This window comes from Trachinotus anak, unplaced genomic scaffold, assembly GCF_046630095.1.
Source record: "Trachinotus anak isolate AG129_WGS33_773 ecotype Australia unplaced genomic scaffold, CSIRO_AGI_Tana_v1 ptg000003l, whole genome shotgun sequence".
Taxonomy (NCBI): Eukaryota; Metazoa; Chordata; class Actinopteri; order Carangiformes; family Carangidae; genus Trachinotus; species Trachinotus anak.
Window position 1 is genome coordinate 1,503,232 of NW_027273854.1, and position 17,972 is coordinate 1,521,203.

General features: G+C 43.0%; 1 protein-coding gene across 1 annotated transcript; it reads left to right on the top strand.

The window, feature by feature from the left end:
* The first annotated feature begins 2,476 nt into the window (after positions 1-2,476).
* LOC139610644 (hepatic leukemia factor-like) lies at positions 2,477-16,919 on the top strand. Its single transcript, XM_071465093.1, has 4 exons — positions 2,477-2,851; positions 3,578-3,937; positions 12,307-12,521; positions 12,937-16,919. Exons 1-4 carry the CDS (start codon positions 2,491-2,493, stop codon positions 13,150-13,152), a joined length of 1,152 nt encoding a protein of 383 aa, XP_071321194.1. The 5' UTR covers positions 2,477-2,490; the 3' UTR covers positions 13,153-16,919.
* The last annotated feature ends 1,053 nt before the right edge of the window (positions 16,920-17,972 follow it).

Genomic DNA, 17,972 nt, shown 5'->3' on the forward strand with positions numbered 1-17,972 from the left:
ACACCAGAACAGTCTCCACTCTTCTGGTTTCAGATTTCTTTTTTTTTTCACAGCTACAAAGATTTACACCCAGTCAGCCTCACATTAGTTCTTTATGGACTTGATTTAAAAGGACATTCCAGTCTTTCATTTATCACGGTAGAAATGCTTCATTGAGTTTCTTTTTTTTTTACTTGTCATGTGTCAGATAATGTGATTTTTTGCCTCCTGTCTTTTCTAATCTCTACAAAGAATGCAGCATTGTTAATATGGAGGTAAACAGGCTGATAGTTGATTCTCTCTTTGGTTTAACTTCCAAAATAGGCCTGAAACTTGCTCAGTGTGCAGCCAGTTTTATCAGCACGGCGCACAGACCAGGTAATTACACAGAATTCTTTAAGGCAGATTCAGCCTGGGTGAAGGTTCCCTCTGGTCTGGACTCAGACAGTTTGCACTTGGATGGTTGTGCAGTTTCAGACCTGGTCGCTGCTGTTACAGTCGAGGGGATAACTGCCTGAGTCCATGTAATTGCTTTGCTTCGTGTTACGTAACAGGACCGGGTTTGTTGCAGATTCAGGCTCATTTCAGCAGCAGCAGGCTTAGAGCCTCAGTGCTGCTGGATTACTCCGATATATTTCATCAAGCTTCTTCATTTCCCCTCCTCCCCCCTCTGTTATTCCATTTCCCAGAAAGAGAAAGCTTGGTTTCTGACAACGCTTGACCCATTTATTACATCAGGTCAAGGTGTAGCTCTGGGCATTATATCTCTCACACAGCTGGTAAAACCAAAGTGTTGTTGTCTGAGTGGAAAAACTGTCTTTAGTGAAGCTTAGTTAGATCTTGTTTTGTTTTTTTGACCAAATATGTTTATGGCAGGTGGTCACACCTGTCCACACACCTCAGTGCAGTTCTGGTCTGTGGGGCTGTTTATTTTCCTGGTGTGGCTCCTTTAGCTCCAGCCAGAGAAGAGAAATACACTGATTTACAGATGGTAATGTGCCTCCAGATTTGTTGCACCAGTTTAAGGAAGGTCCTCTCCTGTTTCCACATGACACTGCCCCTGTGCACAAAGCCATGAGTAAATTACCACCTAAGTCACTATCATATTAAACCCACTAATTAAAACCCACTTCCAGCTAATAATTTTATTAATAATAGTGTTTATGATAAATAGAAGATATATGATATTATTATCATCGTCATATAAATTCTACAAACTGTATAAGGAAGCTTTTTTTTATTTTATGAAAGTGACACTGGTTTATTTGGCTTCCAGACAGAAAACCAATGTATTTTAAAAAATGCAGCAGGATGCACTGATGGGAAGGTTTTCACTGCAGCTATAATTTAATCCTGAAAAGAAGATTACACTGTTCACTTCACAGTGAACTCTGTACTTTGCATTGAAGGAAAAGTTGAGCAAACGAGTGTGTGTCCACATTGTGTTAGTGAAATGAGTCGGCAACTGTTTGTTTTTGTTTTTTTCTGTCTGTTTAGAAAATGGATAAAAGAAAATTATAGTTTAGCGAAAGGTAGAATTTCAGAAAAGTGTTTTGTCGGTGAAATGTCACGTAATGTTTCTGTATGTGTAGGTGGAGACGTGTTAACACACACAGTTATGTGTGTTAACACAGTGTGCACTCACCGGTTGACACAGTCACATTGTGAGGACTCACCTCCCCATCTGGGGTCAAAACATGTTTTGAGGGTCATGGTTTAAAGGGTCGGGTTTGACCAATCCGCCTCCTTCTACAATAGAGGTGAGCAGATAATTGTTTTTACTGAACACAGTGAAAAGCCCAACATGTCCTTCCAGTTGCTCTGCATGTCACACAAACTCCACTGTCAACACTCACATTGGGAATATTTCTTAGTAATTCCTTCAGGGTTCTTGTTTTGCAGCACACAATGCCTCCTGTGTGCTGCAAAACAACAACCTGTGTCCTGTGTGCGTAAAAGCTACGATGGCCCTGAGAGCTCAGTACGCTGCAACATAAGAAAACACATGCAAACATACAAATACATAAACAAATTCATAAAACACTGTCATCAATTTGACAACAACATGAGCTGCAAATACTCACAACCCAACCAAATACACAAATGCATGTTTTTTTTCCTGTGGGTTTTTTTGTGTATTTCCACAGAGACTGTTCCCATAACATCCCATAATGATCCCTACAAGCTCTCAAGATCATGTTATGGGGGGGGGGGGGGGGGGATTACTAAAAAGGAATTGATTTTTGATTGATTGATTTTGAGTCTAATAACAGTGCATGATAACCATCCTCATATAATTGGACTAATATTTGCCTTCTCTGCCTTTAATTTGACACTAGATTGTTCGCCACAGAAACATAAATTGAAGTTTTCCCACAGCCCCTGAAGGCAGCATGTTTCCAGCGCTCCCTCAGAGCTTCGAAGCTGTTTTCTCCCACGCCGTGTGAACGCGTCGCCAGAGCAGTCCCCGCCCCGCCGGTGCTTTGACGTCACCGCCGTCCGTGTCCGCACATGGACGGAGAAGCGCCGCGGCTCCGCCACATCCCGCTGCCTCCGCCCTCCCGCTGCAGCTCCCCGCCCGCCAGCCCCAGCGACAGTCAGCCCGCCGCCCGCCGTCCTGCTGCTGCGCGGAGCCCCGGCGTCCTTTCTCCCGTCTACGAGGACCCTAACGGGCCGACGAGCGAGCTCGGTCGCGTCTCTTTTTGGGGGCATTTTCAGTGTTTGCGAGCTTTACTCTCCACTTGCCCTCCGAGACATATGGAGAAAATGGCCAGACCTCTTCCTATAAACCCAACTTTCCTGCCGCCGACCCACTGCGTCCTGAAGTCCCTGCTGGAGAACCCGCTGAAGCTGCCTTTCCATCACGATGAAGGTAGGCTGTCGCACCTGCAGCTTCTCATTCTGCAGGTTTCACCAAACCCACCGAGAGTGACCCCTCTGTCTATTCTACGATCTCTGTGGAAAAGGAGCCGGTGTCAGCTTGGCGGCAGAGATGAGTAAACCGGGAGATGGTTGTCTCGGATGACTGTTAGTTGACAGGTTGACGCGAGCTTCAGCTCAAGCTAACGGGCTCGTTCAGTCTCTTCTCATGATATTAAATGAGCGCAGGTCGATTTGCGTGTGTTGCTGTTGTGGCTGCGCAGTTTTTAGCGCCGAGCTGCGTTTATCAGCTGTACTCTCTTTAATGGGATTTGTGCCGGTGGCTGTCGGTAGAGGGCGCCCTCTCTGCTGCTCAGCTGCTGTCAGTGCTGCCTGCTCCCTCTGTTTTATTGTTCAGTGCACTGAGTCATTTCACCATCTGAACATGAATGGAGACCCAGCTCCATATCTCAAAGGGTCAGTTCACAGAAATAACAATTTATTTATACAATAAAATATCCATACATTACAATTGAGGTGAATAGTTTATTTTTTACAGAGAGAAATAATGAACTGACAGTTTTCATTATTTTATTTTACCTTTTGGTGGAAAATGATTCACAGTGAAAATTCTGAAATTCCTAATTAATCTGTTAAACTCCAGACATGCTTCCTGTTCGTACCCGCGCGCTGACCTGTGATCTGAGACACTGACATGACTGTGTGCAAACATTCGCAGGGTTTGGGAAAGACAAGGAGAAAGAAAAGAAGCTGGACGATGAGAGCAGCGCAGCCAACCACCCGCAGTCGGCCTTCCTCGGCCCGACCCTCTGGGACAAGACCCTGCCCTACGATGGGGACAACTTTCAGCTGGAGTACATGGATCTGGAGGAGTTCCTGTCGGAGAACGGCATCCCGGCTAACACAGCCCAGAGCGACCAGGCTCAGCAGGCAGCACAGCCACCACAGGCCCCTCTCCAGCAGGCCCCGCAGCCCACCCCTCCCACACCCTCTGTGGTGGACCTCAGCAGCCGCGCAACCACCTCGGTTCACACAGGCATGGCGCCTCAGACCTGCCTCCACAGCCCCAGCACAGCAGGTAGGAAACACATGCAGTGGAGCCTGACGTGCACCTGAAACACCAGCGACACGTGGGAGCACACACTTGTTCACGCCTCCCCTGTGTCAGGGCAGGCTCTGGAGGTCTACACTGCTGTTTGCTCACCTGCTGCACACACACACACACACACACACACACACACACACTCACACACACACGCACCATCCATCCACCATCGGCCCTGAGATGCTGTGAGAGACAAAGATCTCGTGGCTTAGTTTGTTTTAGAGCTGTTTCTCATTTGGCTCCTGCTGCTAAGCTTCTCCTGGTTAGAGCACTTGGCTAAAGGTTAGATACACACTAACACACTTAAGCTCTGATTTTACAGCCCTGGACTGGACTTTGAAATCCCACAGCAAAGGCTAAACAGGCTCAAGTCCAAGGATGCAGCACAGTCTCAATCATGAAGCTCTGACTAGCAGAACAGACTCTGTCTCCCATGATTCATGTCTGTTAGAGTGTGTTTGTGCTGTGGTTATAAAGGTGTGCTGTAGACTTTTCCTCTGTAACAGTTGGCTTCCCTAGTTATTTATATTGTCAATAATTCCCTGCAGGGTTTGGTGACTGCTGACTAGAAGTTGGTCACATTAGTGGGAAATGTAATTCATAAATTGCTGAATCGTGCTCGACTTTATTTTGCTTTGGTCCTGCAGTGTAGACTCAGTGAGACTGATTTTAAGATGTTATTAACAGCTCTGAACATCAGGATCTACATGGAATCATCGACATATTTTAACATTTTTTAAAAAAGGCAGCGTTGAAGCTGTTTATTTCTTTACAGACGTGTTATTACAGCACTAAGTTCCAGATCAAACGAAGCTGTTTGTAATGTCAAATCTTATTATTGTAGCGAGCTGACATTTAGCAGGCAGTTGGTGCTTAGACTGAAGCTGAAACTGTGTAAGCGAGTTTGTTAAGCTGCTGCCAGACACTATTTGGGTTTTTCAATTCACCAGACACCAGAGAGATTTGAATCATTTAAAGGGGCGACCTCCACTATCAACATGAAGAGAGCAAACTCTCTGCAGGTCAGACCCAACCGCGGCGCCGGAGACGGTTTGTGTTTCACATCCAAACTCAGCGCACAAAGCCCCCCTGGCAGAAGATCTGAAGATATGTGACAGATAAACAGAGTGTTTGGAGGGGCATGGTGTGTGTGTGATAGTGTAAATGCTCTGTTTATGTGTGTTTCACCTGTAAACGCTGAGGAGGTGGGCTCCTGGTAGGAGCCAATAGACTGTTAATGGAGCAGTGAGAATATTCAGAACACTTCACCTCCAGTCAATTAAACACAGATTAAACTTCTGTGCAGCTGATCTTAATGATTGAAGACAGCTTGGATGATGATGGCAGATCAATAGTGATTGATCGCTATCCTGTCAACTTCTTAAAGCCTGATTTCAACCTGAGCAGCAGTCGTTTGTCAGCCTAATTACATCACAGGCTCCTGTTTGCTCGTCGTCGGGCGAAATCGTCCATGACTTCTCCCTGAAAGAGCCACAACTCACAAAGTCTCACAAAGTGTTGTTCTGCCAAAAAGTGTCGGCGTGATGTTCGTAGGTCTCCACAGCTGTTGTACCACCACTTCACAAACACTTCCTCTCAGTGTGTTGTGTCTTCTAGTTCAAGACCAGGAAGGAAAAAACCTTGATGAGGTATTGTAAACACGGTGTTGCATTCACTGTAATGTGCTGAATACATCATATCACATCCAGTCTTTGTTTTTAGGCAATAGATTTGATGGTATCAGTGAATGTCTCACCAAACTCTATTTACTTATATAAATATTTTAGATAAATACATTTATACCTCAAATCTGAGGCTGGATATCGAACTTTTATCGAGGATGAAATTAGGCCTTGTACCAAATTCCGATCACATCAGCATCAGTGAGCCAATCAGCATGCAGCATGTTTGGACCAAGAACTAATAATGCTGATGATTGGCTGTTTATTTACACAAACAGGTTTGAGCGTGTGAAGAGATGAGAATTTGTACCAAAACATATATCGTAGTTTTCTTTTTGTTAAAATGGATTTGATAAGTGTTGAAGGCAAGAAAAATCAGAATATCTAAACTGTAATCTGTTGATCAGTCATGTGGAGTCAGTGTATTTATAGAGCACATTTAAAAGCAGCATGTTCACCAGTGTACTAAATTGAAAACGAATTGATCAAACAGCTACAGCCACATCCAGACATCCTCATATCCTCCAGCCCTGGGTCATATTGAAGGAAAACAACCAGAAATGTAGCAAAAATCTGTGATTTTTTTTGAAAATGTGTCAATTTCTTCATCCTCACCTGCTGATGATTCTATACTCTGATGTTTACCTGATAGCAGCCTAATAATGACTCAGTTTTTGTAAGTACAATGATATGCAGACTGAGCTACGATAGTTAAGCCTCCCCTAATGGCCTCCCGCCTGCCCAGCTCCTCCCTGCATTGATAAAAAGCTGCACTGAACAAATTGTTTGTGATCAGTTGTGATCAAATGTCCCATCACAAGGTCCCAGAGCCTGAAGTGAAGTCTGTAAACTGCTTCAACAACAGTTTAAAATTCAAAGATATTTAAAAAATTCATCATTAATTTACATCAGTTTCTCTGAAATAGCAAATGTACCTTATGCCAGACTAATAATGACAATATGACAACATGGCTGTAAGTGCAGAGAGAGGTGGAGACTCAGCTGAGAGCCACAGCTCAAACCTGAGGACAGGAGTCAGTTAAAAGTGCATCTGTACAGCACAGTTTATTCCAGAGTGAGCGCACATGGGCCTTACATGCACAGATGTGTGTGTGTGTGTGTGTGTGTGTGTGTGTGTGTGTGTGTGCGCGTGTGTGCGCGTGTGTGCGCGTGTGTGTGTGTGTGTGTGTGTGTGTGTGTGTGTGTGCGTCTTCATATTTCACGTGAACGCGGCTGGGGTTTCCTGCAGCGTGCCGGGCCATGTGACGGACACATGCAGGCGCCGTGTGCAGCTCTGAGCTGCAAACAGGAGCTTGTCACGGCATGAACCTGCCTGCTCCTCTCCTCCCTCCCTCCCTCACTCACTCACTCACTCCCTCACTCTCACTTCCCCCCTCTCCTCTCCTCTCCTCTCCTCTCCTCTCCTCTCCTTTCCTCTCTCCCTCTAACACTCTCTGCTTCCCGTCCAGCCTTCCTCTCCCTCCCTCGCCGGGCTCGGCTCCGGACTCGGAGCCAAGGCACAGGCTGTACCCTGTGGAGATCACATGGACTCGGGTGTGCTTTTGTCACGTGCACGCAACATTGTTCCAGCTCGCAGAGTTTCGTCTTGTCTCGTCTCGTCTAACCAGCCGCTCCACCACCACCACCACCACCACCCACAACAACCACAGCCTCTCTGTGCCTGCGCTCTGCTTGCGAGCAATACAGCAGGCAGCTGATAACATTGTTATCACAACCAACCAACAAATGCAAGAGCAGGGTTTTCTCAGTCTGAACGGCCTGCAGAGGTTGAGGCTCTGCGTCGGGGTCGGTTCAGGAGATGGACCCTGTGTGCTGCTGGCAGGGGCCAAAGGGGAAGTCAGATGTAGGAGGGGTCAAAGGGCGTATTGTTATGCATTCCAGTGTGTTAGTGAAGGGAAGGCAGCGAGGAGAGAAACATAAATCGGCACATCTAAGGAAGGATCTGAGCTAATTATGTATATATAATTTCATCAACATGCAGGAATAATTTAGTGTGAAGCAGCGATCAGTCAGGACTTATCAGTGCACCTGTCAGAAGAGAGTATCCTCTCTGATTTTATCTTTCCCAGTGTTGTAGCAGCAGGTTCCTGCAGCCCGCTCTCCTGCAGACAGAGTAGCTCTCCTCTCAAATGTCCCGTGGCCTGTGGACAGGATCAGCATGTCCTGCCTGAGCGACCTGGAGGAATATGATGTTCTCCTGACTTGAATGTCATGTCTGCAGCACTTGGCTGATAAATCAGTCAGACAGCAGGTTAGCACCCTGCACACGATGAGGAGAAGGCTGGTTTTGTTAAACCTGAACCAACAGTGTCTCTCAGTACTGTCTGACTTCATTCCTACTGAAAACATGTCACAGAAATGTAGTTTTATTTTTCCTGAAACAGCTGGACACTGTAGTCTTGAAGCAAACCGGAGGGAATAGTGCATTTGTTGGAGACTGTTTTCTGTAATACACATTTTCTCTGGACAATAATAGAGCTCTATGGCAACAGACTAATAAGATGCATCAAGGTTTGGATATTCACACAACACTTCACTGAAGGTCGAATTAATTAATTAGAGTTCAGCCTTCATAAGAATTATAAACCAGTTGCAGTGGTCTTGTTACATTTTTAAAATTGTAAATAAAAAATCTTTTAGCCTCTTTGCCCCCAAGTGCAGTGTGTGAGAGGATGACTTGGCTGTTGTTGGTCCCGTGTTACACCCAGGTCAAAGTTCAGCTGTTCTGTCACTGTACGCAGATACGACCAACAGCTCCGCTTATCGCTAACCGTAGTATTATCACTCGCACGAGGAGGTGAGAACACTCAGTAACTCTGATATGATCATCTAGCGTGACAGCGACCTGCAGCCTGAAGTGTGTGTGTGTGTGTGTGTGTGTGTGTGTGTGTGTGTGTGTGTGTGTGTGAATAGATAAAAATGCTGTCACTGTCACATCAGATTAAAACTAGTTCTACAAGTATTTAACCAAGAAACCTGTGTGTTCAGGCCTCACACGGCTCTTTGTAGGTCAGCGCTGGGCCACCTTTCCTGGCCTGTTAATTTTAGATTTCCTGTTCAGGAGGAGGTGGAGGTGGAGGGGGGTATTTTGTGAATCTACATTCGGCGTCGTACATCAGTTGAGCACATTACGGGTCAGTGAACAGGCTTGTACGTCTACTTTTAGCCCGTGATCATGCTACTGTTTTAAACTCCACTAATTAGGAGATCAAAGGTGATTAGGGAAAAGTGGGTTATTTCCAGTTTTGTGTGCAGGCCTGACAGATTGTCTAAGACAGCGTCTAGTTTAGTTAGTAAGAAGCTTGGCGTCTGCAGAGCTCAGGTTATGAATGGCGGAGGTTATGTCAGAGTGTATGTGTCGTAGCTTATGGATGGATTAACTCAACAATGAAACTGTGTTACAGAGGAATCATGGGATTCTAGGAGCCGATGGCAGCTGATTTTTATGATTGATTAATAACGTGTTTAATCCATAAACTGACATACAATAGTGGAAAATGCTAAAATGTCTTGTTTTTTCCGATCAATAGTTTATATTGATAGAAAACAAAAAAGCAGCAAATCCTCAGACAGAAGAGGCTGGAAACAGGAAATATTTGGCACTGACAATTGTTTATTATCAGTTATTGTCAAATATAAAAAATGTCAGAAAATGGCAAAAAAAAAAAAGCCTATTAAAATTCCTCACAGCTCAAGGTAACCTTTTTGATTTCTTGTTTTATTTAACCAGCAGCTCAAAGCCCAGATGTTCAGTTTACTTTCATAAACGCCAATAAAGAAGCGTCAAATTCTGACATCTGAGAAGTGAAATCGGCAAACTTTTGACACATTTGTCTGAAAAATTCCAGGGGCCAGTTTCAAATATAAAAACAGTTGCATAAAACACCCTCAAGTCTCCTCGGTCCTCACTGATGTAAAATCTCTTTCACTGCAGCAAAGGCTGGAACTTTTTCCCTTCACTAAGGAAACCTTTTAAGAGATTCTGTGCAACACCCTCAGGTAACTCCCTCAGTTCAGGAGAAATTGAACATGAAGTGCCGTATGCGTTTTGTGCAGTTGGCCCCAGATTCTTAAATGAGAATCTCTGTTTTATGTCATTTTAGATTAAGTATATTTGTGTTTAAACAAAACAAGCAGATTGAAGAAACTCAACATTAGATTAGTGATAATTAAAGTAATCGTTTGTTGCATCACTACTTGTCTTGGTACAGTTGCACAGACAGTCTCTTTATGTCTTGTTCACTTTGGAGCTTTAGATCAGTCGATCATTAACAGCGTGTGGCCGACTCGCGAGAGTCAGGATGTATTTGAAAACTGTTATCTACTACTTTCAGTGAAAGGTAGCTAAAGCTAAAAACTAAATGCTGCTTAATGACGTAATGTGCTAATTAGCATATCTGTGATCCATTTGCATTCAGCATAGAGAATCTGATCCTCTCCTCTGATTGGCTGACTGTTTTCTGAGTGATCAAAAAAACTATAGCAGATTTCAGGTAAACACTCAGAGAAACCAAATCCTGCAAGGTTGGGTGGTGGGTCCAGGTGGGCGGGGCTTGGGGCATAGCTCAGGGCTGCTTTGTTGTGACATCACAAAGTTCCAGAAGTCCTGACGGCTGGTTTTAAGGCTCAGTGTCTGAATACAGGCTGTGTGCATTTCTCTGTGGACTGAGGCTTTGATACTTTCACAGTATTAATATAGAACCTAGACCTGCTTTATAATCACAAACACATGGACATCTACCTTTAGACTGTAGGGGACGTTTAAGACTACATGTTAACTTACAGCTGCTTTGCTGCAGCTTAAATCCTGATTTAATAGTAGACGCAGAGAGAGGACGTTAGTGGAGCTTGTCCAAAAAGATGCTAGATTTGTCACTAGATGCTTTTTTGAAAAAAAGTTGTCCAAGTGTCTGAAGATGAAGATGAAAGCTGTACAGCCAATGTTTCGTCTTGATATCTTTTGGTTTGGGGGTCATTTTTAAGATATTTGGGCTGTGATCCACAATTTTTCTTACATTTTATGGACTAAACAATTGATCATTTAATCAAGAAAATAACTGGTGGGTCATTCAGGTCTGAAGTTGATGTTCTTTTGCTGCCTGCTCTCGTTCAGCACTTTGATGCTTGAACCTTTGGTTTGTGAGATGAAAGCAGAGTTTTCATTTCTTTAATTTAAAAATAAAGTCATTGTTTTGTTTTATCTGATGGAAGAATTTTAAACCACACCCGGTCCTGCTTGTGTGTAGCCGACTGCAACATCAACATCTGCTGGAGGCAAGTATTTGAAACATATGTGTGAGAAAGTTGTTGATTTGTTTTCACTGGGGAATTTTTCCACATTTATGCTCAGCTTTATGGAGTGATAATTAGACGCTTTAATAGCTCTGCATAGTTCTTCAAATGAACACTGTGTTCTGTGTCAGCAGAGAAATTTTTGTTTTCCTTGGGCTAAACAGACAAATCTGAGGCTGAGTGGCACCCGCTTGAGGTTTTCACGTCTCTGATGAAAGAGCCCATCACTTCTGCTGGGTAGGGGAGCGTCTCCTGGCGTTCAGACTGAACACACACTTCCTGTTTGCAGTCAGAGCTGAGACCAAAGGCCTCTTCTCAAATCTCCACCGCAGCCAGAAACAGAAAGTCTGCGTACACTCTGACCGAAGGTCAGCGGCATTGACTGGCTGTCACGGCAGGCTCGCAAACAAAAATCTGGGTCAGGATGTACAAGCTGAGAGCAGATCATCAGCAGCGAGTGAACATGCTCGCCGCACTCGGCTGCTTTCAGGCGTATTCCCAGTTGTTGTGTTGCTCGTCAAGGTTTTTGTGTCGAACAGGGAACAGGTGTGGTTTGTAGCACAGAGCAAATAAGTTCTAATGTAATGAATCACAGAGCGGTTGTTCCTTCTAAGCCGGCTAATAACCTGAATCACCCTCCAGCGGTCGGCCCATAAACTTCAAATCAATTAGAGAAGCCACACACAACAGGCAGAAGCTGCAGAGCAGAGCTTCTCCACAGTTTAAAGAGCAACTCATCAGAGATCAGCTGACAGGGGCTGCTGATACCTGCACAGTCTGAAGATAAGAGAGTTTGTGACATGTTGTGTCAGTGTGTTCAACTGTGCTTTTCAAAGCTTGTGTGGCAGCACCACCTGCTGGTCACATTAGGAACACGCAGACAAGATGTTGTTTTTCCAGAAAAGCTTCACATCTGCAAAGTCAGACATTTCTTCAAGGATCAGCCCTCGAACACACAAATATGTGAGCTCGGAGGGGGAGCGGCATTCAGCTCCCCCTCAGAGGCCCCCCGCCCGGTGTGAGAGCCTCTCAGCAGAGTTACCCACCACTGCTCCTCCTGTGTCCCCTGTCCAGCGTTGGGAGCATCACAAAAAAGATTTGCTGATGAGGACTCACTCATGCTGTTAAATAACCAATTATCCCAAATGGAGGAGCCACCGGGACCTTTAATGGGGCCACTTCTGCCGTTTGAGTTGACCTCAGAGGAGCTTAGAGTTTGATTCCTGCTGTTTTCGACCACTTTTCACACATAATTAAAGGTTTTCAACAGTCTTCACACCCACTTTTCAAGAGAACAGCCTGCTTTTTGTGGAGGCACTTGCTAATATGTGTTCTTTTCTTTTGCAGCACTGCCCACAGCCCGAGACACCCCCAGCCCCATCGACCCAGAGTCTATTCAGGTGCCCATGACCTACGAGCCTGACCCAGCAGACCTGGCTCTGTCCAGCGTTCCTGGCCAGGAAATGTTCGACCCCAGGAAACGCAAATTCTCCGCGGAGGAGCTGAAGCCACAGCCGATGATCAAAAAAGCCCGGAAGGTCTTCATCCCCGAAGACCTGAAGGTGACCTGCTGCTGTGGGGGTGGGGGGGGGCAGACCCAAAAGGGAAATTCAGACGGGGGCTGAAGACTGAAAACTTTGTTTTCACACTTCAAATTTAACCCAAAATAAAGTCAGTAACTATAAAGTAGCTTAACTGGAGTCAAGAAAATGTTATTTTATACAACTGCTGCTAAATTGTTGTGGTAGGTTAGTTCAGATGAATCACAGCATGAAACCTACACATTTTTAGTCTTTTCTAAAATATATATGTATAAGCTCCAGGTTCTCAACAGAGGGTCCGAGGCCCTCGAGGGGGAGGGGCTTCTATGGTGGTCATAGATCAGTGTGTGGAGGTGATGGGACCAGGCATCAGATTTAGTTGATGAGGGAAAAGGAACGAAACTGAATTCCCTGACCCGTCTGTTCTGCTCCTCAGGACGATAAGTACTGGGCCCGGCGCAGAAAGAACAACGTGGCGGCCAAGCGGTCACGGGACGCCCGGCGGCTGAAGGAGAACCAGATCGCCATCCGGGCCGGCTTCCTGGAGAAGGAGAACGCCGCTCTCCGCATGGAGGTAGCGGACTTGAGGAAGGAGCTGGGCCGCTGCAAGAACATTCTGGCCAAATACGAGGCCCGGCACGGGCCCCTGTGAGGCCCCCAGACCCCCCCAGCACCCTGCCCCGCCCCCCTCATCCACCACCACCATTACCCCAACACTTCACTACCCCAACCCACCCTTTCCTCGAGTTTGAAGGACAATGTGTCTCTTTTGGTGGCACTGCCCCTCCCTCCTCCTCCACCATCTCCACCACCTCCTCTTCCTCCCACCGGCCCCTCCTCCTCCTCCTCGCCCCTCCAACACACACCTGTATGATTCTGGTATTATAACTGTCATTTTGACTTCTATGATAAGCTTCGTTTTGTCTGTTCTTTCTTTTTTTTTTCTGTACACATTGTTCGACTGAATATATATATACATATACATAGATGAATATATATATATTTACACATGTATACTTCCCACTTTAATGTACTGTGAGGAGTTATGAGCCAACCCACCAGCTGAGTCCGCCCCCAACCCCCCAACCCCCGCTACCTTTCACTTTTGAGAAACGATGCCATGCTGTTTGTTGTTCACTTTCATACCGATTTTATACGTGACATCAGGACTGAAAACTGTTTCCTGTTTCCCTTCTTCTTCTTCTGTCTTATAACCATGTGACGTGTCAGCGCCTGCTTCTGCCCCTGAAATCTGAAGTTTTTAAGCCCTGAACTAGGTTTGCTTTTCTTCTAACTTCTTTGTGATCCTTTCTTGATGTTCATGTTGTATCTCAGCCCCCCCCCAACTTAAAAAAAAAAAAAATCTTTTTTAGATTATGTACCACGTACCACTATGGTTTTTCTTCATCAATGAGCAATAATTCCTGTCCAGAACTAAACTGACATGACGACCTACATGACCCCCACCACCACTCGCAGATCTCTCCCTGTTTCCACCTCACATCCCAGCTCCCCTCCCTTAACTAAGACAACCTTAGTTAACTTCTGCACTAATGCGTGTCTCACAATCTGATCTGGTGCAATGTTTCCACTCGCTCAAAATTTCCTCCGCCTCATATTTATCGACCTTTTATTTCTCAGATGGAAGTTTGTTGTTTTTTTATATATATATATTCTGTTGATATAATTGTTAGTATTAATACTTCTCTTGACTTCGTTGTCATTTAGCCTCCTCCTTGTTTTCAGATTTAAGCATGATTTCTTTCACAGAATGAAAAGCTATTTACGAATCTTTTCTTTTTATTTGCAAAGTTGTTGATAATTCTTTTCGCTTCTGTTTGACTTAGCATGATCAATGAGTGTCTTTATTTTAGGAATCAACAGATGTCTGTAGTCTCTCTCTTTGTAGCTCTATGTTTGCCTTCTTTTCAAAGATGGCTGTATGAATGTAAAAGATGTTGACAAAAAAGGTTGGATGGTGTTGTCCAATACTGTGGTTAACCCAATCAATTTGTTTACTGCAAACCAAACTATTCACAACAGAGATGATATATTGGTTACAAGAGATATGTTTATATAAACCTATTCTATAAGTTGTTGTTTTTGTACAGTATTTTTCCTATACATTACTGAACTATGTATTTTAAAGGCACAACAGATCCAAAATATTATTAAAAAATACAAGTATATAAGTCAAAGACAAATGCATATAGTGGTATTTTAATATTCTATATTAGTTAGGATGTGGTAGTTTTACAGAGATTTGTGGATATTCAGCAGCACCTAAACGTCCTGGGCATTATTTTTATCATCATCACTAACACTCCTTCTTATGTTGGTGCCACCTTTAGGATCCCATATCTAAAGCTAATTCCATTAAACTCATAGGAATCGGATGCACCAAACAAAATCCAGTCCAGAAGAGAGAATGTATAGTTAGGCCCTTTCAAAATCCATCAACTCCAACGCAGAAACACAGTTTGTTCATCGTGTTTAGTGTCGCAACCTGCCCAACCTGGGCAGGCGTCAAAGGCGAATATTGTTAACTTTCCAAGGCTTTTTGTAAACGCGCAGCTTGTGAGTCCTGTTTCGTTCTGATCTGATTTGATGGGGTGAAGTTACTATGAAGGAAGGGAAATCTATAGCTGGTTACTACTGCTGCTCTGTGTGTGATTGGTTCCTTCAGCCAATGCAGTTGTAGCGTGTCCCTGAACCTGAGTGATGGACACTGGGAAGTTTCTTTTATTTTTCCTAAGTGAAGGCTGAGAGTGGAGTCCCCCCTCAGACCTTAGCTGTGTTGTCGTGTAGAGCTGCATGCTGCAAAGCTTTTTTGCAGCCAGTCAGGAGTGGGATGGGACCGATTTGTGTTTTTGAAGCCTGATACTAACATTTCTGATCATTTGTATGGAAGTTCAGGTATGCAAATATTAAAATTAAATTATTTAAAAGAATAGTTAGAACAAGACTTAATGTCTGCGTATGACATATGAAGATGCAGCCAGTTGGCTGGAAACAGCTGGTGTGGCTGTGATTAGAACTAACAAAATCCACCTTCTAGCAACTCGAAATTCTGTACAAAAACCAGTGTTGTTTTTTTACACTTACATTTTTATACAGATGAACTAAATTAGATATTATTTAGTGAGCTGGAAGCGCTGATAGGAACATTTTGTTACCTTTGGACACAGCTAGGCTACCTGTTTCCAACTGTTTGCAGCTGGCTGTAGTTTGAAATTCACTGTACAGCTATGACAGTGGTATCAACTATTATTTTATCTAACTGTCTGCAAGAAAAAAATTCATTTGTGTGCATATGATGTACAATTGAAACTATCGTAAGGCTGAATAATGGCCCCCCAGCAGGAACGATTCCACTTGGTGGTTTCAATTTTTGAAAAATTCAAATTTAAAATCCCAGTTTGCAATTTTTTCTTTTTTTTTTTTTTTTTGGCTGTAATTATGCTTTTTTTTTACATGGAAATGGAACTTGGATGTGTTAAATTTTAATTTTGTCATCCATCATGTGCACACAAATAGAAAATAAAATGTTATTAATTACATTGACTGATTGAAATATTGGCAGTCACGGACTTCCATAATTTATTCATTGTGTGTTCAAATTTTAGGTAACGTAACAGCATTAAAACCCAACAATCAGAAAAGCCAAGAATGGCCCAATAAAACAGCAAATAGATACATCGGTCTAATCCCAGCCCAGACTTGGCTGATCAATATCTATCCGATCCAAAGGGGTGTGCGAAAAACTATATAAAATATAAAAAGATTTTCTAACTACGAATTATTGTCTTAATGTTTTTGCGCTTTAGATGGTGTTTCCCTTCTACACCTTTTCTGCACAGATGCACTCGAGTGAACAGGGTTTGTAGAGAATGTGAAGACTGGAATGATGCCTCTACGAATCTGTGGAGCATCTTTATATGAAATCGTATATACATAGGAAAAAGCCAATAATTAATCCATGCGTATCCCAAAATTACCTCACTGTCGAGTGATTTCACTACCTCACCCGGAAACGTTAACCATAATTCTGAGTCTATTCCAGTGCCTTGAATACACTGACTGTTCCCCAGTCTCTCAGCAATGTAAAGATCTCATCACAGCACCACTCGGATAGGTTCAGATCTGCACTGAAGGGCTTCTTAGTGCATCAAAAATCTATATATTATATACACTGACAACTCCTTCATTTCTTATTTTGGACATTGCAACAGACTTGTAACCATTGTATTCATGGCAACACCAACGGACTGTTTCAGAGTGTATAATAATACAACACAAAGGAGTATTCGGTCTTGTCTGTCATGGAATGGATGCATAACATTTATTTGTGCTGTTCAGCCCTCGGCCTCTGTCTCTCTGTAATTTGTAGTGTCTAATAAAATCCCAATTCTTTTCTGACGTGTTCTTATTTCTTATTTCTCTGCTCATGCCCTCAGAATAGAAAACAAAGACTTAGTCTAGTTAGACTGGTCTAGTTTATTATTTGAATCAGGAAATTTTTATTTTAAAATTACGAAATTACATTTCAATTTTGCATTATAATTTACGTATTGTATGTATCTACAAACTGGGTTTATTTTAAATAATGCAAAAAAAAAAGAGAAAAAAAGGATTTTGTAGAAAAATGTAGAAATGTAGAAAAATTATTCAAGCTACAGTTTGTTTTGATATCTGTACTGAAACGTTGATATCATGGCATTATAAAACCTTTATTATTATTATAAAGTGCAGAATATTGAATCTGTCAAGTCCTGAAAGTTGCCTTCAAATGCACGTTCAGACTTATTTTTTTGATCAGATATTTAAATTAGTGAATCAGGTAAATTTTATACTTCATATCTAAATATCTAAGGTATAGCTGCTTTGTTTCAACTATAACTCACTCAAACACAGCTGATGCCTTTTAGAAATTTGGTATATTTTAAGATTTCACAATTCTTTTTTATTTTTTATATTGATTAATTTCAGTAAGAATGTGAAAACTTTGAAGAAGAGTTAAAAGCTGATACTTACATACATAGTATCAACACTTGACCCTGAATGTTTTCAGTCACTTTCTGAGTCCTGTTGATTTTAACTATCATGCTCACTTATGACTGTATTTTATTTTGGGCAGTTTTGTTTGTTGTTGTTTGCTTTGACAGAATCAAACACATAAAACAAGCATTTCTATATGAGGTATTGAACAATTGTGACATTTTAGTGGAAACTTTTCATGGTGTTCAGCCTTTAATTGACACTGGTCAATGCTGCAGCCACAACATGTGTGATAAAAATCCCTTTTTAGGTTTTACATCTCTTCTGTGTTCACTTTTTTCTTTTTTTTTTTAAATCAACAGAACAGGTACTCCAATTTAAGTACGTCAATATTGTGTCCCCGCAGGAAATGAGTCTGTCTAATCAGAGCCTGGTTTCCTGCTGAGAACTACAGACAGTCAATGCAACAAAATT

Bases quoted from the DNA above. Each gene is read 5' to 3' on its own strand.
- LOC139610644 (XM_071465093.1), top strand. From the start codon at position 2,491: ATGGACGGAGAAGCGCCGCGGCTCCGCCACATCCCGCTGCCTCCGCCC. The intron at 3,938-12,306 runs GTAGGAAACACA...TTTCTTTTGCAG, and splicing joins CCACAGCCCCAGCACAGCAG to CACTGCCCACAGCCCGAGAC. The intron at 12,522-12,936 runs GTGACCTGCTGC...TCTGCTCCTCAG, and splicing joins TCATCCCCGAAGACCTGAAG to GACGATAAGTACTGGGCCCG.